The sequence below is a fragment of the Drosophila novamexicana genome, unplaced genomic scaffold, assembly GCF_003285875.2.
Source record: "Drosophila novamexicana strain 15010-1031.04,08,12 unplaced genomic scaffold, DnovRS2.1 tig00000108-arrow-pilon, whole genome shotgun sequence".
Lineage (NCBI taxonomy): Eukaryota > Metazoa > Arthropoda > Insecta > Diptera > Drosophilidae > Drosophila > Drosophila novamexicana.
This window is the reverse complement of record NW_020824772.1, coordinates 4,862,904-4,886,477: the sequence shown is the minus strand read 5'-3', so window position 1 is coordinate 4,886,477 and position 23,574 is coordinate 4,862,904. Positions and strand designations below refer to the sequence as shown.

General features: G+C 38.8%; 8 protein-coding genes across 10 annotated transcripts; 4 read left to right on the top strand and 4 right to left on the bottom strand.

The window, feature by feature from the left end:
- Positions 1–3,927: 3,927 nt before the first annotated feature.
- Positions 3,928–4,561, bottom strand: LOC115772008. The gene is made up of 2 exons (XM_030717939.1): positions 4,172–4,561; positions 3,928–4,104 (listed from the first exon to the last, which is right to left on the bottom strand). Exons 1-2 carry the CDS (start codon positions 4,551–4,553, stop codon positions 4,049–4,051), a joined length of 438 nt encoding a protein of 145 aa, XP_030573799.1. The 5' UTR covers positions 4,554–4,561; the 3' UTR covers positions 3,928–4,048.
- Positions 4,562–6,247: 1,686 nt separating this feature from the next.
- On the bottom strand, positions 6,248–6,804 carry LOC115771967. The gene is made up of 3 exons (XM_030717879.1): positions 6,605–6,804; positions 6,379–6,531; positions 6,248–6,322 (listed from the first exon to the last, which is right to left on the bottom strand). Exons 1-3 carry the CDS (start codon positions 6,780–6,782, stop codon positions 6,309–6,311), a joined length of 345 nt encoding a protein of 114 aa, XP_030573739.1. The 5' UTR covers positions 6,783–6,804; the 3' UTR covers positions 6,248–6,308.
- Positions 6,805–7,224: 420 nt separating this feature from the next.
- Positions 7,225–8,496, bottom strand: LOC115771845 (aspartic proteinase). Its single transcript, XM_030717726.1, has one exon. The coding sequence runs from the start codon at positions 8,491–8,493 to the stop codon at positions 7,363–7,365; it is 1,131 nt and encodes a 376-aa protein (XP_030573586.1). The 5' UTR covers positions 8,494–8,496; the 3' UTR covers positions 7,225–7,362.
- Positions 8,497–9,128: 632 nt separating this feature from the next.
- LOC115772127 (vasotab) lies at positions 9,129–9,944 on the bottom strand. Its single transcript, XM_030718105.1, has 2 exons — positions 9,684–9,944; positions 9,129–9,237 (listed from the first exon to the last, which is right to left on the bottom strand). Exons 1-2 carry the CDS (start codon positions 9,874–9,876, stop codon positions 9,176–9,178), a joined length of 255 nt encoding a protein of 84 aa, XP_030573965.1. The 5' UTR covers positions 9,877–9,944; the 3' UTR covers positions 9,129–9,175.
- A 2,308-nt stretch (positions 9,945–12,252) lies between these two features.
- On the top strand, positions 12,253–13,247 carry LOC115771600. Of its 2 annotated transcripts, XM_030717357.1 has the most exons (3): positions 12,253–12,733; positions 12,795–12,974; positions 13,038–13,247. In XM_030717357.1, exons 1-3 carry the CDS (start codon positions 12,514–12,516, stop codon positions 13,076–13,078), a joined length of 441 nt encoding a protein of 146 aa, XP_030573217.1. In that variant the 5' UTR covers positions 12,253–12,513; the 3' UTR covers positions 13,079–13,247. The 2 variants fall into 2 exon arrangements, with proteins under 2 accessions (XP_030573217.1, XP_030573218.1); XM_030717358.1 differs by lacking the exon at positions 13,038–13,247 and having other exon boundaries at positions 12,797–12,899.
- A 14-nt stretch (positions 13,248–13,261) lies between these two features.
- Positions 13,262–14,286, top strand: LOC115771601. Its single transcript, XM_030717359.1, has 3 exons — positions 13,262–13,450; positions 13,514–13,639; positions 13,699–14,286. Exons 1-3 carry the CDS (start codon positions 13,357–13,359, stop codon positions 13,767–13,769), a joined length of 291 nt encoding a protein of 96 aa, XP_030573219.1. The 5' UTR covers positions 13,262–13,356; the 3' UTR covers positions 13,770–14,286.
- Positions 14,287–15,667: 1,381 nt separating this feature from the next.
- Positions 15,668–22,367, top strand: LOC115771597 (leucine-rich repeat protein soc-2 homolog). The gene is made up of 4 exons (XM_030717352.1): positions 15,668–15,742; positions 17,772–18,279; positions 18,343–21,663; positions 22,332–22,367. The coding sequence occupies exons 2-3, from the start codon at positions 17,880–17,882 to the stop codon at positions 19,785–19,787; spliced, it is 1,845 nt and encodes a 614-aa protein (XP_030573212.1). The 5' UTR covers positions 15,668–15,742; positions 17,772–17,879; the 3' UTR covers positions 19,788–21,663; positions 22,332–22,367.
- LOC115771599 (protein CREG1) lies at positions 21,976–23,520 on the top strand. 2 transcript variants are annotated; one of them, XM_030717354.1, is made up of 4 exons: positions 21,976–22,075; positions 22,400–22,856; positions 22,915–22,996; positions 23,059–23,520. In XM_030717354.1, exons 2-4 carry the CDS (start codon positions 22,413–22,415, stop codon positions 23,166–23,168), a joined length of 636 nt encoding a protein of 211 aa, XP_030573214.1. In that variant the 5' UTR covers positions 21,976–22,075; positions 22,400–22,412; the 3' UTR covers positions 23,169–23,520. The 2 variants fall into 2 exon arrangements, with proteins under 2 accessions (XP_030573214.1, XP_030573216.1); XM_030717356.1 differs by having other exon boundaries at positions 21,978–22,075; positions 22,412–22,856.
- The last annotated feature ends 54 nt before the right edge of the window (positions 23,521–23,574 follow it).

Genomic DNA, 23,574 nt, shown 5'->3' with positions numbered 1-23,574 from the left:
AACTGATGCGCTCTTTGAGATACTTTGACGCTTTTATAACTCCTGCTTACAAAAATTAATCCAGCCAGTGAATACTTTTTTATTTTTTTGCATATTGACCCACATCTTGTAACCTAATTAGTATATCTAAATGGATATCTGCCAAGCTTTTCTAAGCGATAATTTATGGCATACATTAAACACATCACTTTGCAATATGAGTTAAGTACTTGTTAATTATTCTACTAACTAATTACTCTTATTTTTTTTGGAAAGTATGCCTCGGAATACCCCAAGGTTCAATTAATTGATGCTGTTGTTCTTGTCCGTCAGGTTTGAACTTTGTTGCCGGGTGGAACAAAACAAAAATCTACATACTGCATGCACATACATAATCGATAATAATCAAATAATCAAAAACCAGTTAATATTAAAATTATTTAGTATTTAAGTATTTAAGTTAACTGTTCTTTACTTATGGGTAATAAAGGGGCTGGTTTGCTTAATATGTATATATACTCATTTTTACAATAAATATTTCTTATAAGTTAATATTAACTTAAATGAAAATCCCAAAAATATATTATTATTGACTTATAGCACCAGAATTCTTCTGAATCAGAATTTGATACATCTGCCCTCACAAACCTTTAGTAAAACTGTCCCAATCAATTTTCCTTTGTATCTTGAGGAGTTCAAACTCATCTCTTTCGAAATCTTCATTTGACCATTTCTTACACATGACCGAATGTGTTGTCAATATCGACCACGGAATGTTGGGAACAGTATTAATTTTCCCAGATAAAAATAATTTTCAATATCTATTTTAAAATATACAATGGTATATGAAAATTGTTATATTAAAGATTATAAAAGATGATATTCTGATCACATTCGTATCTAAGACATACTAAGACATGTTTCTTATTACTGTTAAATTTTACTTACTATTGTAATATAACAAATTTTATAAAATTGATTCAAGTTGCATACCAAATAATAACGAGTAAAAAGCGAGTTTTCTTTTTTTTAAATCGTTGGAGAATATTTATATTTTATTCTTTATGCAAATAAATATTTACAATTTTTAGTTTTATGCACAAAATGGGTCAAGTGGAGTCGGCAGCTCGGATATTATAGGTTCAATAATCAATTAGTAGGGAGCCTTGTAGCCAACGGTATGGGAACCATAGCCAGATGAGATTGGACGAGCTGCGCCCATTCCGACCGATGGGCTTGTTCTTGCAGTAACTCCAGCATAATATGGTTGCTGCGGAATAGGTGCAACAGGGACAGCGATTCCAGGAACTGCGGGACGATAGACAGCTGGGCGTACACCTCTCATACTAGATGGGGCTCCGATGAAAGTTGGTCGCTGTACAGTTGAGGCGGAGATAACAGTTCCAGAGACAGCAGGACGATAAGAAGAAAGGCGTTTGCTTCCCACGCTGTATGGAACTCCAGTAACAGCAGGTCGAGGTACAGTTGGTGCAGAGACAACTGAAACAGCAGGACCTACGACAGATAGACCTCTGGCTGCTCCTTTAACTGGTGACAAATAAGATGGGTATGGTCCAGAAACAGCGGGTCCAGAAACTGCAAGTCCTGGGAGGGCTGGTCGGTATGAAATTGGGTCAGAAACAGGAGCCCCTTGAATTGCTGGGCGTCCGCCAGGCGTATTTCCAACTGGTGTCAAGTAGGAAGATGAGGCCACAATGCCGTATACGAGACAACTCAAAATAATTGCGAGAGTAGCTGCCATGTTCGTTTTTTTTTAGCCAAAGCTATTTGTGAATGTGGCTTAATGGTTGCTTGTTTGGAAGTGATGCTCTTTCTGGTGAAGATCGACTTTTTTATAGATCCAATTTCATACAATTCATTCACCAATCGCATTTGTTTTTCAATTAGCCCGTACACATTAATCAGTTTACAATAATGCAAATTTAAAAGCGTAATAAATCAAATAAGTACTTTTAGGAAAATCATTTGCTGAACACTCAAAGTCGGTGCTTAACCTCTAAACCCAAGGGATCCATATTCAGAATTTGTTAAAAGTTCTTAGTTATAATAAATATAAATACTATTATTATTATTATTAAATATATAGTAAATAATTATTAAATGTAATGAGTGAAATTGTTAGCCCTATCATATCGCTTTTAGAGATTTGCGGGCCATAAAATGTTAAAAATTTTTCGCCACTTGACGTGGAGTTGGGTTACAAAGCGTTGGAGACAGACTTACAGACAACAAAATTAACATTTAATTCTTTAATGTTTCTGTATGAAATGTATTGAAATGTATGTTTTCCCTTTTACTTACATTTGCACAAAAAAATAATCATTAAATAGATATAGGATTGATCACACCAACGAGTTGAGTCCATCTGTCCGTGTCCTTCCGCCTATTGGTATGAACGCATCCATCTAGGACACTACAAAAGTTAATGATTCGAAATTTGCAATATATGTTCCCATATCGAACTATCTAGTTTTATTTTTCAATGTGTCCACCCAGTTTTAGAATATCCATTAATATTGATTTTGTGAAATGGGTTTTTAAGCATAAATCAATGAATTAAGGAGCTATACACACCGATTAAGATTATTTTACTTTTTTGATAGCTCTCCTCCCTAATTATAAGAATCAGACTGTAAAAACCAAAACTAAAGATTCAAGGCTGCTTTTTCCTAAGTGTGTCGCTGGGGGAAGAATAAGCACAGTCCCTACATAAAGTGCGCAATGAGAGCTCAGCGTAGTTTTGGGTATATAATATATATAGGTTGGTTCAAATGCTCCTCGGGCATTTCCAGCTTAAGCACTCTTAAAAGTTGTTTAATTATTTGTTTGCATTATTTATTTGTTTTAAATTGCATTTGTAATTCTATGCTCATAGTTTGAAGAATTGGTTCAAAAAGTTCGGGCCTTAAAATGTCAATCACGAAGTCATGTTGCTCTGATGCTTAGTTAGTAGGGAGCCTTGGAACCGACAGTGCGCGAGCCGTAGCCACTTAGAGGACGTCCAGAGAAGATTGGGCCGCTTGAAACAGCTCCGGCTGCTGGGATCGGTCTTGGGGCAGCTCCAGCGAAGTGTGGTCGTTGTGGAACTGGCGCTGGTAGCTGGGTAGCTGGCACAGGCACAACAGCGCCATGGACAGCTGGGCGAACACCACCCACAATTGACGGTGCTCCGATGACAGCTGGTCTATGTACAGATGGCGCAGCGACAACAGGTCCATAGGCTCCACGGCGATAAGAAGATGGCCGTTTACCAGCCACATTAGATGGAACTCCAGGTACAACTGGTACAGTTGGTGCAGTGACAACAGGCACAGAAACAGCAGGACCTGGTGGCAAATAAGATGAAGATGGTCCAGACACAACAGGTCCAGGCATTGCTGCTCGGGTAACAATTGGCCCTGAAACGTAAGCACCCCGTGCCTCTGGACGTCCACCAACTGACGACGAGTAGGAAGACGACGGAGAAGAGTCTACAAAGCCGTATGCGAGACAACTCAAAATGATAACGAGAGCAGCAGTCATTTTGTTTTATTCAGCCAAAGCTATTTGTGTATATGGCTTAATTGTTGCTTGTTGGCAACTGATGCTTTCCTTAGGACATCTTTGCCCTTTTATAGTCCCACTCCACAAAACTGATCAAGCGCCATAAAACAGTTAACTATATGACAAAATTAAGTACTTGATTAATCTAACAACCACTTTTGGAAAAGTTTTGCACACTCTTGATTTGCTCCAGTTTTTAGTGAGAATTAACCCAAATTGGTTATTGCTCTTTAAACCCAGGAGCTCGAACTTGAACTTTACAGCACGCGTCAAGTGTAATGAGATTTTAGATAGTAACTAAAAACAACGTGCGTCAGTCTTAAGTGGGTAAATGCAGGTCATTGGCTTTCAGAGCCCGGCTGATATAATCGCATTTGATATGGAATTCCGATTAAACAGCAGTAAATCTTTATTATCTTTGTGCAATGACATTGATGCCCATACTTATATGTTGTATGTCCAATATTGTTAAATTTTAATCAATGAAAAGGCAGTTCCAGATTGTTTAACTTATCGATGAAGGAGACTCAACACATTCGCCCAGTGCATAAAACGAGTAGGCTGTCAAGAAAAAAACATAAACTATTCGTAATGCGTGAAATTATATAAAATATTCACAATTACTCACCCCTTTCCTTAGTACACATATAGTTCCGCATCTCGCACTCATTGCTAAAGGTCAGATATTCCTCCTGGAAGAACTGTGCACAGACTGGTTCAAAGTTTCTCTTGCACGCCTTCACGCACCTCTGCTTGCAGATCTCCTTGTCGGTTTCAATCAGCTCCGACTTGCCTTGGTCGAGCCGCGCACATTGTTCCACCTTTAGCAGACATCTATTGTGAAAGACGTGGCAACGCTCCTCATCGGTTGCCCAGACATACTCCTTTTCATCCGAGCATTTGTACTTCACGTTACAGTCGAACAGGCGCGCCTGACCTTGCTCCAATATGGTCAGAAGAAGAGCTAATGCGCTTGCTAGCACGAGTGTATTTCTGCGGCTCTTCGCCATCACACTCATCTGCAGGTAGTTTCCTAACTTGACTATTCAAGCAGAAGTCAACTCGTTTTTATATGTTTTTGCACGAAGTGACGTCAGAGCTCTACCACTTCGTGTGATTTTCGCTAGACCTGAGGTAATTAAGCTATTTGTTTGTTTATATAATTAATATTGTTTTTATTAGTTGGCCTAATCGACAATTCAATTATTTTTAATCATAAAAATAAAAATTTCAATTGTTAATTAAGAGCTATTATTTCTATATAAAAATGCATTTAAACTATAATTAAACGCTATCTCAGTTTAACACTGGCTTTGCAACCATGTTGTAAAAATATGCAAGCTTAAACTAAGTGTGAATTGTTTATTAAAATGTGCATGCTTCAAATTAAAGCATGTGTTTATTTCTCTCAAAAGAAGACTCAAAGTAAGAAAACAAAATATTAGAAGTTCAGTGCCGCATAATATGCTGGGCAATCGGAAATGATTTGGCTCAGGGCCAGACAAATACCAAAACGCACCTCTTTAGTTTCACAGACCAATGACTACTTCGCAAATAAAACGAATTTTAGACTACGTTTTGTTTGCTAAGTTTATTTTCAAGAGCTGGTAAATTATGCACAAGTTCAGCACAACGTAAGTGGGTCCCACGATAACTACTGTCTTGTGGGTATTTGCTATTCACAGAAAACTTACCTCATCAGAAGTGCACAAATTATTATATATTATAAATGTATGTTTAGGGCCCGGCAAACGTAGGAACGTGCCTCTTCCAGTTACTAAACAGGTTTCATGTTGTGGTCAAGAATTTATTTCAAGCCAAAATTGGATTGGCTTACAGTATGTGCCATTATTAAATATTGTTAAAAGTTCTACATCATCGGAACATTTATTATTTTTGTAAATTAATAAATATTTTCGACATTTCTATGAAAATAAATTATAATTTCTTATACCCATTTTTGCAGGTAATTATTTCCTATTTGACCCCGATGGCTCTTGATAAACTTGTGAACGAATTTCGGTGAATATCTCCTGACACTTTTTTGGACGGGGTTGGTAAATAATTTGTTGTTATTTATTTAATAATTGCAGTTGGCAGAAAATCAAACGCATCACACCAAATCCGCTTTGAACACGCTATATTTATGCCCACTTCACAATTGAAAGAATGCAATTCGTTTTAATTGCTTAATTGTTCTTATCAGCGCATTAGTTGTGACGTAGAAACGTGCCTCTTTCAGTTATTAAACAGGTTTAATAGCATTGTTGCAAATACACTTGCACACATAAAAGCAAATGGGGGCTAGATATACAGAATATGCGCCCTATATAAAAAACCATATGATTGTTGTTTTGTGAGCTAGCAGAGAGGTTGCTTTTATTAAGACTTCAATATCATGGTTTGCACTATTCTTCATAAGAGACATCATAAGTTATACGAATTGATTTAGGCAACCTAACATCAAGAATCCGGGATTGAATTAGGTTTGTAGCTTTTTACTATTCTAAGAATAACAATAATAATAATTATAATAATAATAATAATAATAATTGATTATCAGATTAACTATGTATACAAATAAAAAATTTCACATCCGTGAGATTCTGAATTGTCACCTTACCTGCCAGCACCTAATATTAAATGAAATAATACTAGGTAAGAGATTTTAATGAATGTCAAAATATGCATATATTTTTGTTTATTTTTTTTCTTTTTTTTTCACAAGCTGTTTATTAAAACGTTAAGAAGTCGGATTTCTATGCTCAGTCCAAGAATGCTGAAAGAAAGTGAATTTTGGGAAATGTTTTGCATATAACAGATGATTATACTTACTCTCGCCAGTTTTGCAGCTATGTACAATCTTTTCGCATGCATTTCCAAAGTTTCGTACTTGGCCCTTGTAGGTGCCTGAGACCGGCTGATATATCTGTGGGCAAATATCGGGACACAACTTTTGGCACTCCTCCTTGGTGGCAATAGTCAGAGCTGCAGGTGAACAGGAACAGATCATTCTTAATTTATTTATATTTTTTTTAAATTTAATTGCTCTTTTACTCACCTGGCTTGCGCTGGCAGTTCTCCTTGTCAAAGAAACACTTATTACGGAAGACACTACAACTGCCCCCGCCGAGTGCCCACACTACATCCTCAGTATCGGGACAATCAGCCGAACAATTGGCATTGACGTGGCTTAAGGCCAGACCAAACAAAATTGAAATAAACCAAATCAATTTCATTTTAAATATTAGATCAGCAGCGAATCGTCGACTGTTGCCGCGATGCTCTATATGATGAGCTTATATAGCATATTCTCAAAACGTGCCCACGGCGGGAGCAGCTTTAGCTACTGTTTGTATGTAAATATTTTTGTTTATGTATTTGTGAATAGGTTTAGGCAATGGGTGGGTCGAGCTGAAGCACCTTATCAGCTGATTAAATAAACAGGTTTCGTTCTCTCAAAAATTCGCAACACATGGGGATTATATAGCGCTCTGCTCAAGCTCACCAGGTTTGACTTATTTACTTATTAATTATAGAGCAAATATTAACACTATGAGGTAAACTTCAAACCATCATTATGTCATTTGTAGATTCTATAATACTAGATTTACAGTTTTGCCCGCGAACAGGTAAATCCCCAGATAAAAGTTAATTACTGTTAGCTATTAATTTATTATGAATCATTAAAATTATAAAAAATTAATTGAATGTTTGCTATTTACTTATAGATATTATGAATCATTAAAAAAACTTTTATTATATTATGGAATTATGCAATAATTCTTCTAATTTAACACGTTATGATAATGTTTTTGATTAGTCCTCATCTTGGACTGCTTCGGCAAATCCAATGCGTTCGGCTTCCACATCATATACACTATAGACGCGCGTCAGGAATATGTCTCCCAGCACCCAAAAGTCGGTCTCAATTGGCACAAATCCACTCGCACAGATCGTCTCGTTTGCAGTTTCCAGACTAACTACATAATCTGAGGCAGTAAGTGCATACTTCCTGTCTCCAATATGGAACTGAACATCTTGCAGATAATCCCAGTGGCAGCTAACGATATAGGTTTTGTTCTTAATCCTAGCCCCAATGGCCTGTTGTAACTCCTCGAATATGCGCCGCGGCATTAGCACCAGTGATGTGCCCGTGTCCAGAATTGCGTTGACTCTGCCATCGATTTTCTTGTTGCCCACAGAAACGCCGGACATCACAAACTGCCAGTAACCGACCTTGGACAGTGGCACATAGTCCAGTGCGCCCTTGTAGCGGGAGTGATCGATGCCGCCAAATGTGATCTCGCCGCCGTACAGCTCGCCGGCCATGCGTCGTAAATAGACGGAGAACAGGCATCGCTTGACCAGATGCTGCTGGCAGAACAGCTCCAGGAATGGAGTCGAGTTTTTCCAGGCTATCTGTCTGAAGCCCAGTCCAACAATGCCATCAAAGATCGTTGGTATGAAGGTAGCTTGATGATGCGACAAGGTCTCTCCAAAGATAAGGTCGGGCACAACTACATCAGCTATTCGTAACGTGTCCTGCGACAAATAGCCGCTCACATGGCCGTTGCCATAGGCCAGCGAGAAGTTGCGGCCATTTTTCACATAGCTCTTCGACTTGTAAGCCTTGTACCGACTGTGCTGCTGACAGGCTATATTGCTATCTGGGCAGTTGCTGGAGGGCAGCCACGTGTTGGCTGAGCCTGTATCAAAAATCACTCTGAACAATTGTGGCGGCGTACCCATGGCAATGCGCCCATAATACTCCACATTCTCCCTATTGTCTAGCATCAGCTGCAGCGTCTGGGTAGCAAGAAAACTATGGGACAACTGACTTGCCGGCTTTCTCTGAGCCTCCAATGGAACCCGGAGCATACGAGCCTTGGCGAATGTATATAAGAATATCAAAAGTTCGCAAAGAACTAGTAACCACGTTTGCGGCATCTCGGTTGGAGCTTAACAGAGAACTGAGCTTATTGGGATATTTTTTTTGGAACACTTTGCGTAGGTGTTGTTAGTTGTAACAACAGCTGTTGATTGTAATTAGCCCGTAAGCCCCAACAAAATGTGTGCTCAAACTTTAATATATATATTTATTTTTGTTGGCTATTAAAAACTGCGTAAAATAATGTGATTGACCTTGATTTACATGAGATCTCCCAAGTTAATTTTTAAAATTTAGCAAGATTAATTCAACCATTGCTATATTGTGCATACAAATTGATATACAGGGATATATCTTGATATAGTTCTGCATATAACTACAGTTATATTCATATTGAAAACTATAGCTGGAACCCTGACTTCAACAAAAGCGTTGCGATCCCAGAACTGTAATTGTTTCAATTCTTTACTTAGAAAAACGCCGAATCGAATGTGTCTTCAAAATATTGAACCAATAAATGTATTCTTTTCATATAGAAGTATTGTTGCAACAATTCTTGGCAATTCTAAGTATGTTAAATCTGAACTGATACATAAATTAAATATAACATTAAGTTTTTGGTTTTAAGCCATATCTGAAAATATAATTCTAAAATGTGAAAAGCGGAAAAATAGGTTTCAGAAAAAGAATAGTTTATTTTATATAAAATCCAACAATATATTCTTAGATTCTGAGTTGTGCTTAGCTTAAAAGGCTCCCACAACGTCCTGAAAGCCCGTTGCAATTCGGAGTTTCACGCCAATCTGCAAAGCAAAATACACATACATAAATAAATAAGTAATAAAAGGTCAATTAATAATAATAAATTCGGTTACAAAAGTTTGCTTAATCTCTGTTTACATTGTAACATCAGATACAAACTATGTGCTTAGTGGCTCTAAAACTGCAGACCCAAAGCAGTCACTTTCAAACTTTGACTGCAAAAACATCACTCTTTGCGAATTTAAGGAGCACGGATATTCAAGGAAAGCTATCAGCAAGTACTTGTAGTCTCTTAAACTGTTTGAGGATATACATTTCCGATTTAATTGATCTCGTTGTGCTAGGTAAAACACTTTATATGGCACGGCATATATATTCAATGTCGGGAGTATATAGCTTGGTATATCCGGATATATATAGCATGGGACACGTTGCAGAAAACTAATATATTGTGTTTATTTAATGAACATTAACCCAATCAACTTACTTATTCCCTTGGTGCAACTATTGCCAGCCATCGCACAGCTGTTGGAGAACTGGCAACGCACTCGTTGACCACCAACTAGAGCTTCTCCACAGACAGGCTTATATATCGCTGGGCATATAGTTGGGCAGCGGTCGGCGGCCATTATAATGCCACAGCAGAGCAGCAAATTGATTAGGGCAAAGCAAAACTTCATTCTGGTGGAAAGTTTCTAGAGACTAGCTGATTTCGTTGAAAGAGGCAGGCTTATATAGCGGCTGTTAGACAGTGGGAACTGGTTTTCTCTCGGAGAAGTTCTTGACAAAAACAACAAAACAATCGAGTCAATAAAAGATGTGAGAAAAACATTTTTAAAGGTGAATCCCCATTTGCGTATGGCTAAATCGCAGCAATCATATAAGCACATTACAATGATTTCTTTGAACATTTATTTCCAGGTACTTTTGACACTAAGTCAACCAGATAATTATTACAACGTGAGCTTTAAGCCAACGTCTTCTCAATGACTCTCGTTATATTCCGATCATAAATCATGGACTGCCTTAAATGATCTCGAGCTGGGCGTGCTACCAGCTCACATGCAGCCAGTATTAACCATTTGATTTTCAACTTATATAATTCATTTCATGGCACGAATCGATTCGTTACAAAGCTATTAATTGAAATCTTGAGGTCTGGCAATAGGTCGACAAACGTTCAGTTCAAAGCGTTGGACATGTTCAGCATGTGGGTGTGGATCGGTTATCTGTTCATCAAGCTGTCCAGCAGTCAATATGTTAAAGAGCATGTGTCTATGCAAAAATCAGGCATTCTAGTTCATTATCATCCCGATACTATCAATAGGCCGCACTTGAAGCCGTCAACAGGATCAGGAAAAGTATTTCTTCCAGCGGCATTCACAGGAACTGGGAATCTGTTAATATTAAATAAACATAGTTCCATACCGGCAAAAACGATCAGTACTGCCGACTTAGGGAAATCTGTGACGACCAAGCCCCATTTAGCAAAACCGGAAAAAATAAAGAAAACGCACAAAAAAATTTTTCTAATCGTGAATAAGAAAACAGGACATCTCGTGAAAGTAGCCGTTGTGCATAGGCAGAAACGCAAGCAAAAATAAATAAATTTCATAGTGTCTTAATAATGTGTTCAATTATCTAGTTAACCCTTATAATAAACAATTACCATTCACTTGCCGAGCATTTGGATTCATTGCGATCCGACGATCTAGTGGACTGGTGGGCAGTATCAAGAAGGCGTTGGGTGGGCGTTTGCCTTAATATGTGCACATGTCACCCGGCTGATGGAGAGGAGAATGATTACCGCTGTCAAATGCTTCAAATGTTGGTCGATATCGCGGTATTTTCAAGCATCAAACTCAATAAAAGCCGAAAAAGAAACATTTCACTTTCTAAATAAGCGAAATACCTTTAAGAGGTAGCACAGTAAAACAACTACAACAGCTCCATCGAGATGACTTTCAAAAATCGCCCAGCGTCCAAAGACGACCAGTTAAAGAAGATATTTTTTGTATTTCTGTTTTGTTTTTGTGGCTTGGCTCTGCCTGCAACAAGTGGCCAATTGAACCCCAGCCGGCGCATAACTGGCTCCACCAGTAAACTGATCTGTTGCCTCACTCGCAGCCAGGAGCCTGGTGTTTTGACAATTAAAATAACACGTGGTTAATTAAAATTGCATGTAAAATTATTCATAATTGAATTCATAAATCCCTTTGTAACTCGTATTAACCTTTTCATTTCAGCATCTTTGTTTATTCATCTGTCGTTTTTGTACTTTAAAAGTTGTAAAAATGCATTTGTTGCCAAAATGCCAGGCGGCATTTTCAATTTTGAAAACAAGATTAAACACAAAACTGTTTATTATACGATATAAAAAATATTATTTGCTCAAATCCGAAAATGCGCGAATATAAGTTATACCTTTTATAATATTCAAAATTGAAAAGTTTCGAATGTTTTCGGCTTGATATTTGTTTACATTGCCTTCTGCCACATTCTCTGGCATACATTGAATGCAAAAAAATCACAATGAACACTAGATTGGTATATTAATATTAACATATTAGCTTTGTTGTCTATTATGAGTAAGTAAAGTTGTTTTTATACCCTGAACACATTAAAGATGGGTATAAGGGTATATTGTATTTGTGCAAAACCAAATGTATGTAACAGACAGAAGGAAGCTTCTCCGACCCCATAAAGTATATATATTCTTGATCAGCATCAATAGCCGAGTCGATCTAGCCATGTCCGTCTGTCTGTCCGTCCGTCCGTCCGTCCGTCCGTCCGTCCATCTGTCCGTCTGTATGAACGCAAGGAACTCAGAGCCTATTAGAGCTAGAGACCTCAAATTAGATGTAGGTCCTCCTAGTGCCTGCGCAGATCGAGTTTATTTCCGATAATCGATAGCTTACTCCGTTTCCAAGCAATCGATAAAAAATCGATATCGATATCCTGTTTTTTGGACAATTTTGGTAAATAATAAGAGCTAGAGTCACCAAACTTGACAAATAGCTTCTAAAATAGAATATATATTATGTTGGAAGAAGAGGGTTCAGGGTATCCCCTAGTCGGGAGCTCCCTACTAGAACCTCTTACTTGTTTTTCTTATTATTGACTCAGTTAATAAGCTTTTTTAAACGTACGTGTAGGTACGCATTTGTACAACTGAAAAATAATAATACACATATAAAATATGAAGCACATATCGTGGCTTTTGTTATTAATTAAACAAAGCAATTGATAGTAACTGACATTAAATCGGTATAAATGAGCGACTCGGATGATGCCAACTTTTAGTTTCCACCTGCAGCATGTATAAACTGTCGCTAACAATCGCACTGTTCGGCATATTGTTCTGCCTGGGCACGGCCCAAGCCCGCGATTGCCCTAGAAAATGCGAGCTGGCATTTCGCTGTTCACCCTACTATAAGGATTTGGTTTGGAGTATTGTGGACGGCACCTGCCGTGTCTTTCAAAATGGTTGCTTATTCAGCTCGGAAAACTGTAATCGTGTGAACAGTTGCAAGACAAGTTGGTAGAATATGAACTTTTACTTAGGTATAACTGTTTGATATCCTATATCTACATCAAGAGATGGAACAGACAACACGTGAGAAGTGCATGAAGTATTGCAGTGATATCTGCCCGTTGGGCGGCAGTGGACTTTGTGCCTCATTCGCCCATACTAATGCAGATGGCACCACTGGATGGAAGACCAGATCTTTCCTCAACCGCTGTCTATTGAATCGATTTGCCTGCCAGCAGGAAATGGGTGAGCACATATACAAATATACTATACAAGCTATATACTTATCACATGATTTTATCCTTGCAGCTTATATCGGAGAGCCAAGTGAGGGTGAATGCCAGGTATAAATATGCTAGTTTAAATTGGAGCATCGGAACTAAAAATGTCATATTAAATACAAAACTGTATCTCGCATATATTGAAATGCATCCAGACTAAACACAGTTGACCCTCACAACTGTTGCCAGTTTTGAGTATTTTTATAAATTGTATTAATATTGACACAATTTTTGAAAACAAATAAACACAGCAATATAAAAATAAAAAAATACATTCACTAGAAGCATCTTCGCACTGTTATTAAATTTAGCTTTATTACTGCAATTGCAGACGAGAAGCAAGCACAATGAAAACTGGAATAGCTTTTAACAATAAACTGCTTGTAATTCTATTGCTAGCTCCAATTGGTATTATCTATGGACAACTGTTCACTTTGCAAGGTGCGTCAAGTGCTTCGAAAATATAATTCAAATAAATGTTTTATATTCCGCGTGCCTCAACAGTGCCTAATAAGTGTCAAGATGTTTGCCCCACCAGATATCGTGTGGTTTGTGCTCTGCACGACGGATGCCTGCGAACATTTGCCAGCAGCTGTGTGATGCGTATATATAACTGCAAGTACCAGAAGGGTAAGTGGATCATACAGTGACTATTTAATGTCAATGACAGTATAGCTTTTCTTTTCCAGATTATCGCATAATATCTCAAAGAGCCTGTGAGTTTATAAGCAACGAAGAGCTACAGAAGCTGGAACTCTAGCGGTGAAAGGGCAGCAACAGCAACAGAAACAGACGCTAGATGGCGCCACAGCCCAGGGCGCATGCGTCGCATTAAATTTCGTTTGGTGTTTGTGTGGCACACAAATCGCCAGGATATACATATAGATATATGCTGTCACTGCTGTTGCTGCTGTTTTTATGTGTAACTCTCTCTCTGGCTAAACTGTTGTATCGTCACGCCACAACTAAATAAGCGATAATTCAATTTTAAACGTAATTTTTGCTCTGTTTTAAAATACATATTTCAATTGTGCGCTACCCTTTTTTCGTGCTCTAAATTTATGCAAATACGTGAATCGCTCTTATTCAATAAAATATCCTCCAATCCTAACATGAGCATTGTAGTGTAAGAACAAACACAAAAAAAAGTGTACCTTATACAAATCGCAGACAACGACAACGACAAGAAAAACTGGGTTCGGGCAGGCGGCAGCAAAGGAACCTGCAACACAGAACAGCACATACACACGGTGAAGGCTGCAAAGATTTTCCAGCTAAGTCGCGTGGCGATCTAATAACAGGTTAGTTCTCCCTAATTGCTAATTGATTTGACATTCAACCTGCTTCCGGCATTCAGTTGCAAGAATGGAATCCAGCAAATTGCGCATAATTTATGTATAACAATCTAATGTCCGTCTATTGTTGTGTGTACGTGTAGGTGTGTGTGTGTGTGTGTCTGAGAGTGTGTGGGTGTGCGTCTGTGCGTGTGTATGTATGGATAGCTGTGGGCCACATCATTTTGAAGCATACATTTCAGCCCCGTCGCTGCATTATGAACTATATATGTATAAATATATATATATATATATATATATGTGTGTGTGTGTGTGTGTGTGCGTGTCTACATACGATTATATAGTTACATACATTATAAGCAAGCATTGATGGAGTTAATAGGAAAATTCTCGAGAATTTATATACGTACGTATGCACGAGTGTGCACCAATACACATATGATTGCATGCGAATATGTGCAAACATACAATGTATGGGCATGCGTGTGTGTGTCTAATGCGTATGTAAATGTGGCAGTGCGACCCTGCCACTGAATAACAATAGCCACACTTCAATGACCTAGACCTCGACCACGAAAGATTAAATGCCGCCAATTGGGAGAGTGCAGTGTGGCTTGCCTCCCACAAAGTGTGTGTCGTTATTGAAACTGCGCATTTCACATTATTTTCACATTGAAGCGACAAAATGCAATCGTTTCATATCGTGTATTTTATTAATAAGAATCACCGGTGTGGTGTACTACAGTGCGCAAATCAAATTTTAATCTGTGATTTCCATGTTTAAAATTGAGTATATAATATTACTCTCTACAATTAAATGTGCTACGCATCGATAACTATTAAATTAGTTTCGTGAACTCGCTCTGAATTTGGCACTTTAACCCGTGCTTGGCGCCATCTATGGTTCGTGAAATATTAGACGCATATTGATAAGCCTTCTAATTTTTATAGCGGTTAACATTAAGTCTTATCGAAACGATTTTTGGTCGTTGCCTTAATTTTGAATTGTGCAAAAAAATAATCGATAGTGTTAAGCACAGCTGTTCTGTTATAACTATGTTAAAGCACTTTTTATCATTTATTACTGGTAGTAGCGGTTTAATTCAGTCTTGAGCCTTATTCGTAATTTTTCATAAATTTCCTATAAATTCTCTAAATTACAATAACTAATTTTTTCAAGTGAAGAACTGAACTACATGTAACGGAAATTTCGCCAGAAGCAACTGTCTGTGCGCTGTTAATAACATTTTAGCGAATGTTGAAGCCTTAGGGTGACCATAGATATAAAAAACATTCGTTGCTCACTCGCGTTGTTCTTTGGTCGCTGCCGCAATTAAGATTTGTGCTTGTGAACAAAAAATACAAAAAATAAAGAAAAACAAGTAAAAGACAAACAAAACAAATTCAAAATATAATTAATGGCTTCATACTAGAAACTGTAAGTGCTAATGTTGCGGGTGGCCTGTGTGAATGTGCGTGTGTGCTTGTGTGTGTATGATTTGTATGGGGACTACTTGTTGGAGATGAGCAATTTATGTTATTTTGATTATACCGTGACTTCTCGAACCGAATAGAATGCTAGTTAAATTTGTTTGAAAAAAATGAGATATCCCTGATAACACCAAAGGTAGATATGCTATCACAAGATAAGAACTAAACGCTAACTTGTTGCCATGGACTTGCTATCAGGTCTTTTATGCCTCTAGCGCATGTCAAGATATTTGTGTATTCGCAGAACTGTTGCGGCACAAATCACACATAACGCATCTCTGCTGTGCAGTTGTTGCGTTTCGTTTCCGCCACCCACAACAACAGCACAGCGCAGCGTAGCGAAATTTATGCGACGATATGGCAACAACAACAGCAACAACAACAACAATAAGCAGATGAGGCTGCTGAATATAAAGAAGGAATGGCGCACAATGCCCCATAATTATCAAAGAAGATTGAAGAAGCAATGGCAATTTGTCATGAATCAGACTCAGAGACTTGGCCAGACTTTTGTTATGGCACTTATGTAGTTATACCTCTGTTTCTATTGCTCGTTATCACATAATTTGCGAAAAAATTCCAGAGCACTTGCCAGTTACTATATACCGGCAACATATAGCGACCTGCTCACATGAATGCATGCACACATACATATGGATATGTGCATGCACATACATAAAGACAGGGTTATGATTTACTGGAAATTTGATAGGTTGAATAATGCACTACGCTGTGCGGTCCCTGTTTGCGTGTGTGTGAATATGTGTGTGCGTGGTCATGCGTAATGCCATATAACGGTAATTTGAGGTTTGTCCTGCTGTCGTACTTGTTGTTGCTGCTGCTGAGTGCGCTCTTCACCTTTGGCATTGGACTTGCAGGAATTGTCAGCTCCTCTGACCTTGACACTTGGCCACATGGCCAGGAGCAGCATTTGTACTGCGTAGGTGTGGGTGGCCGGTTGGGTGCGGTCGTTCACGTGCTTTGATGTCGGTGTCGCCCACAGCTGAAGTTTGTGGCAAATGCATATATAATCGATGGCTAGAGGTTGGGCTCATAAATGCACTTAATTCATTTCATGAACATGCATAATTTAATGAAATATGAAATGCAGTACATTTAATATTTAATAACATTTAGTTAAAATATATATTACGTTTTTCTGGGTTCCGACCCTTTAAAAATATGTAGTTTATAAAGATGTATAGGTGGTATATGAAAACGTAAATAAAATACGAACATATATTATATAGTGCAGTATTTGGGGCTGGCTTCCTTGACTCATTTTTACTTCCAAACTTGTTCAAAATAATAATGTTCTTAATCACAAATGAAAAGTGTTTAAACATAGTCTATGAAGTAAAGAAATGTCTGTTTTTAGGCAAACTCCTCCCTTAGCAGAACACAAGACTGGACCCCTAGATAAAAACTGCACATTTGTAGTATGCGAAGATAAGCTTCTAAATATAAGAATTTTTCTAAATTAAAATAACACATGGAGCCGAAGCATTCCAAGTGCGAGAAACTACTGCATTATCGTTCCCGCTTGGGCTCTAGTTTTTATAAACTCAATTACGATGCGATCCATTACCACCTAGACAGGCCGAGGTGAACACATTGTTTTTGATATGACTGTAGGGTTGATTATTGATTCGCGCGTAGAGTTTCAGCAAAGTTTATGGACAACTTGTTGAAGCGCATGCTAATAAGGACTGAGAAACAAAAGCAAAAGTAATAAATCGCGCGTGGGTGTGGGTCGGGAGGCTAAGCCATTGACGATGACGCACGGCTGTCTGTGTGTGTGCGTGTGTGTGTGTGTGTGTGTGTGTGTGTGTGTGTGTGTGTGTGTGTGTGTGTGTCTGGCCAAGTATTCGCATGTATTACGGTCTGACGCACAATTGATAAACGGCTGCAATAGGCAGCGTACACTCCTCGTCCAACCTAGCCTGTTTCTTATTGTCTTTATCTGAACGTTGCAGGGAAAAGCTACGAGTTCCACTGGCTGCGGCTGGAGCTGTTGTTGTTGTCGTTTTGGCACACTTCTGGGCAACATATTGTCGCCGGCGACCGCAAGACTGGGCAAAATTATGAACTTGTGCTCCTCGGCTGGTGCAACCGCATCAACCTCATCACTATCGTCCTCAGGGCACGTAGAGAGTAACAGCAGCGGTCCCTCCGAGGCCATACATTGCTTTGGCGTCGTCGGCGGCGGTGGCAACAGCGGCGGAAGCGGCCGGGCAGATACAGCTCTCAATCCAAATAACAGAAGCACAGTCAACGGTGGTGGCGGGAATCCTACAAGCAGCAACGGTCCCAATCTGACACACAACGAAATCAACGCAATCATGCCGCCCGAGACTCGTCCCAAAATGGTGACGGTTAAGCATCCGGAATCGAATAAACCCAAGCCCACCACAAAGAAGATTGTGAAAAATATCCAGGCGGATCAGGATGTCATCAAGGCATTGCAGCGTTGCCGCGACGAAGGTAAGTGGAATCGGCGCATATAATCAACCAATGATTTTTACTACTGGATTTACTTTTTGTTAGGCATAAAGCGCTTGGACTTGAGCAAATCCTCTATCACTGTCCTACCCAATACGGTTAGGGAGTGCGTCCATCTCACCGAACTCTACCTGTACAGCAACAAAATTGGGCAGCTGCCCACGGAGATTGGCTGCCTGGTGAATTTGCGGAATCTGGCATTGAATGAGAACTCATTGACGTCGCTGCCAGAATCGTTGAAGCATTGCACACAGCTTAAGGTGTTGGATTTACGACACAACAAGCTGGCAGAAATACCGCCAGTCATTTATCGACTGCGTTCATTGACGACGCTGTATCTCCGCTTCAATAGAATCACGGCCGTGGCGGATGATCTGCGCCAGCTGGTCAATCTCACCATGCTGAGTCTGCGCGAGAACAAAATCAAGGAGCTGGGCAGTGCGATCGGAGCGTTGGTGAATTTGACCACGCTGGATGTATCCCATAATCATTTGGAGCACTTGCCGGACGACATTGGCAACTGTGTGAATCTAAGTGCACTCGATTTGCAGCACAACGAGCTGCTAGACATCCCGGATAGCATTGGTAATCTGAAGTCGTTGGTGCGTCTGGGTTTGCGCTACAACCGGCTGAACTGCGTGCCCATCTCATTGAAGAACTGCAAAAGCATGGATGAGTTTAATGTGGAGGGCAACGGCATCACGCAGCTGCCAGATGGCATGCTGGCTAGCTTAAGCGCGCTGACCACCATAACGTTGTCACGAAATCAGTTTACCAGCTATCCAACTGGTGGGCCGGCGCAGTTCACCAATGTCTATAGCATCAATCTGGAGCACAATCGTATAGACAAGATACCATATGGAATATTCTCGCGAGCCAAGGGCCTAACAAAGCTGAATATGAAGGAGAACATGCTGACCGCTTTGCCGCTAGATGTTGGCACTTGGGTTAACATGGTAGAGCTGAACTTGGCCACCAATGCATTGCAAAAGCTGCCCGATGACATCATGAATTTGCAGAATTTGGAAATACTCATACTGTCCAACAACATGCTCAAGAAGATACCTAATACGATTGGTAACTTGCGCAAGTTACGCATCCTGGACCTGGAGGAAAATCGCATCGAGGTGCTACCTCATGAGATTGGCCTGCTGCACGAGCTACAGCGATTAATACTACAAACCAATCAGATAACCATGCTTCCGCGTAGCATTGGCCATTTGAGCAACCTCACACATCTTTCTGTAAGCGAGAACAATCTGCAGTTTTTGCCCGAAGAGATTGGTTCGCTGGAAAGCCTGGAGAACCTCTATATCAATCAAAATCCAGGCTTGGAGAAGTTGCCCTTTGAATTGGCACTGTGCCAAAATTTGAAATATTTGAACATTGACAAATGCCCACTGGGCACTATTCCGCCCGAGATACAAGCCGGCGGCCCATCGCTCGTGCTGCAGTGGCTGAAGATGCACTCGCCTTACCGGCAAATGTGAGATGTGGATGGCGTCTGGCGCACCGTCTATGTGGGCAGCGATTGCTACTATCAGTACGAGCTGCAGACGGAGCAACAGACGCAGGGTAAACAGTCCAGCGATCGGCGCTAACGGTGCGAGCTCAGCTAAGATTCGCTACCCAGCCCGGACCCTGGCCATGCCTGTGGGTGTAACCTCTCCCTGAAACCCGACTGGAGTGCGTTGCCTGGCAAATGATAGCTTTAAATTGTTATACCAACGTCCCGCGTATTGTAAAACTGCCCCGATTTGCTTTTACCTTATGGTTTAACTCTTAAGTTGTTCACTTTGAAGCTGCTTAGCGTCATCTGATTTGGTCCTCAACTTTTTGGTTTTAGTTTTATGCTTCCAAGCTAGTCATAAAAAAACAAAGAAACAAACAAAAACACTCACTAAACGAAACTAAATTTAATTATATTAAAGCTTTAGACTCTTTTTGTTTGATACTCGTTTAAAGACATTAACAAACTAATTGTCATAAAGGAAAGCTAAATCGAATGTTCAAAACCACAAAAAATACGCAAGCGCCAAGGAATTGTTTGAAAAAATTAAAAAACAAATTTAAACTAAAAATATATACACGCATATACACAAATAAATATAATTAGTAGAGTACTTCGTATGCTTATAAGAACATAAAAACAAAAGTATTAAAATAATTTGATTAAAGTTGACGACAGTAACGACGCAAGTTGAAATTGCAAGTTTTTTGAGCGCTTCAAGCAAGTACTATGTGGATATAATGCACCTCTATCTATAAGAACATATTTGTGTATTAAAGCAAAAAATTGGATTTGCTTGTAGCGCACCATAGGTATATATAAATGTAATAAACATATACTTAGCACATGCATTATATGTATGTTAAACATTTGGAATGGTTTTGAATAGCCAAAAAGTTAAAGGAAACAAAAACATAAAAAAAATAAAAATAAAACAAAAATCGAGTTAACGTAAAGTCAATATGTGTGCGCGTCTATAATTATAATTGTTATATATCTCATGCATTTGGTTACCAAAATCGCATACATTTTTGTATGGCAAGCATTGAAAACACAATACTTACGAGTAGAGAAATGCCAGTTATTTGATAAGCAAAATACATAAGTATCTAGAGATAACAATTGAACCAGAAATACTCTGGTTCTACACATGCATACCGTACTATACATACGCAAATAATTATCAGTGTTGTACAACATACATACATATGTGGGTGCCACAGCTGCACTCAATGAATAATGAATAATGAATAATTAATAATGAATATTAATGTCTAAACAGCTCAAAATCTATTCTGTCTTTTAAACACTGCACTATTTATTTTTGTAAGAGAAAGACTACAAGTTTTTTTTTTTTTTTTGTAAAGAACAAACACATACATACATATATTGAGCTGTTCTCTGTTGCAACGCAAATGGGCTTTAAATCACTTTTAAAACAAAATACAACTGAATCAACGAAACTAACTTTAACTACATGCATAAATCATAGTGCGATCTATAGCTATACTTTTACATACATATTTTACATATACATATATACACAAATATTTTTTAAAATCACTTGAATTCTATACATATACTATGTCTTATTTCAAGAATCCATGAGATATTGAATGCATACAATTGTAATCTAATTACAAAATTCTTAACAAAAATAGTAAACAAAGTACGAATAACGTAAAATTCAAACGGTACAAAACAAAGAAACAAACAAAATATACGGAAACGTAACAAAATAGAAATAAATGTTAAAAAATGTTCGCACACTGAAGCACACACATAATACATACTAAATATGAAGATGAGGAAATCTCACCTTATGCAGTCAAGTTAAAAAGATGAAAAGTTGAAATGTAAGTACAAGTTACGAGAATATATGTTAGACTAGAGCGATGGATTCGAGAAAGTCAAAATGTAAAGATATTCCTAAACATAAAAAACATATTTGAGAAATAAACAAAATGTTAAAATTCAATGTTAAACCACAACCCGAGCTTAAAAGCTTTACTAGAAAATTAACAGCTGTTGTTCATGCCTTTGTATTAGAGTGTGCGTGTGAGTGTGAGATAGTTTCTTATAGAACAGCTGGGCACTCTCTCTCCCTCTGTCTCTCTCTCGCTCACAGCTTGCGATAAGAAAATCGCAACTGCTTATTCATTGCGATAGACTCTCCGAAGGCAAAACAACGCACTTGCACCCCGACTTTTCAAATAAGACGACATTAACTTTAGGACTTAACTAAACTAAATAAATAAATAAAGTCAGGTAAGCAAGATAGTGCAGTTAAACGAAACGTAATTGTGGAAATTGTGTTAAGAGTAAGCAGATTTGCTAGCCCGAAAAAAAAAAACATAAGGGAATTGATCAACTTGTAGACGGTAGACTGTAGACTGCTCTTTGTTCTTTTTGTCCGCTTGAGTCATGAGCTTTATTCGAGTCTTACATATGTAAGTATATAGGAAAATGCATTTGATTCCCCCAGATAAGGCCATGTGAATAAATACCTTTAAAAGTGTCGCAGTTCCACTTTACGCTTCACAGTGCGCATTTCAGAGAGAACCGTTGAGCATATTCGCTGATCTTTCTCAGTCGCCGCAACAGAATGCATATTGGGTGTCAGCAGCTGCTGCTTTTACTGGTTGCCTGTGTATTCCTTAGCCATACGCAGGCCTATTCGGCTCTTCAGGATGCTCGGATTATCGCTGAATATAAGCGGCAGCTGGAACTAAATCATGCCAAGATCGCGCGCCAGCTGGTGCACCGTGCCAATTGGGCATCTGTGGGCAGCATTTCAACTAACGAAGCTGTGAAGGACTATCCCATGGTTAATATTATATCGATCGATGACAATGGTCTTGATGGCAACTCCACGGGCGTAATACGATTTTTGCTAACCGATTTGGATTTTACGGGCCCAGATTGGCAAAAAAATAACAAGGTGACTTTCATGTTTACGGCTGAGCAGACGCTGAGCTGCACGAATGCAAGCAAGGATCCCATGGAGCCAACCTGTGCGCGTGTCATCATCAGCGGTCAAGTGAAAAAGGTCTGTTGCGATCGATCAATTCATTTTTACAACAATAATATAGTCATGGATTTAACAGCTCCCGGAGCATGCACCAAGCTATAAACCTGCAATGAACACTTTTATAAATCGCCATCCAGCGGCGGCCAGGTGGATAATTGGTAACTAGAATTGTAGAATTGTACTAGTTACGCTTATTCTTTATCATGCATGTTTTTTATAGAGCATCATTTCTATCTGTGCGAACTGAACATAAGGAACATATTTGTGCTGGACTTCTATGGTGGGCCGCACCAGGTCAACGCCTCGGACTATTACGCTATTAAGATTTAAGCACTGATTAACGTAGTATCTACGTTTTAGCTGCCACTTGACGCGCCAGTCCTTTGTTTACCATCCGAGAAAGAATTATGTACATTGATAAGAGAATTGTCTCATTGAACTGGCGATATTGTACTGAAAATATTTGATATGGTTCTGCGAAGTAATGAGAAATTGGTGAAAGCAACAGATATCAGGAAAAATGCGACTTAAGCAAATATAAAGATTTAATTTAAGGGATCGTATAATAGTACTTGCGCTCAATATAATGGGATCCGTTTATTTTTATAAAGCTATTTATACCCGATTCTTTAATGTTCAGACAGCCAGTAATGTACATACAATAAATTGTTTTTGAAAAAAATTGTGCAATTGAGATTCTGTTTAAAAATAAATTGCCTGGCCAATGACAAAGGAT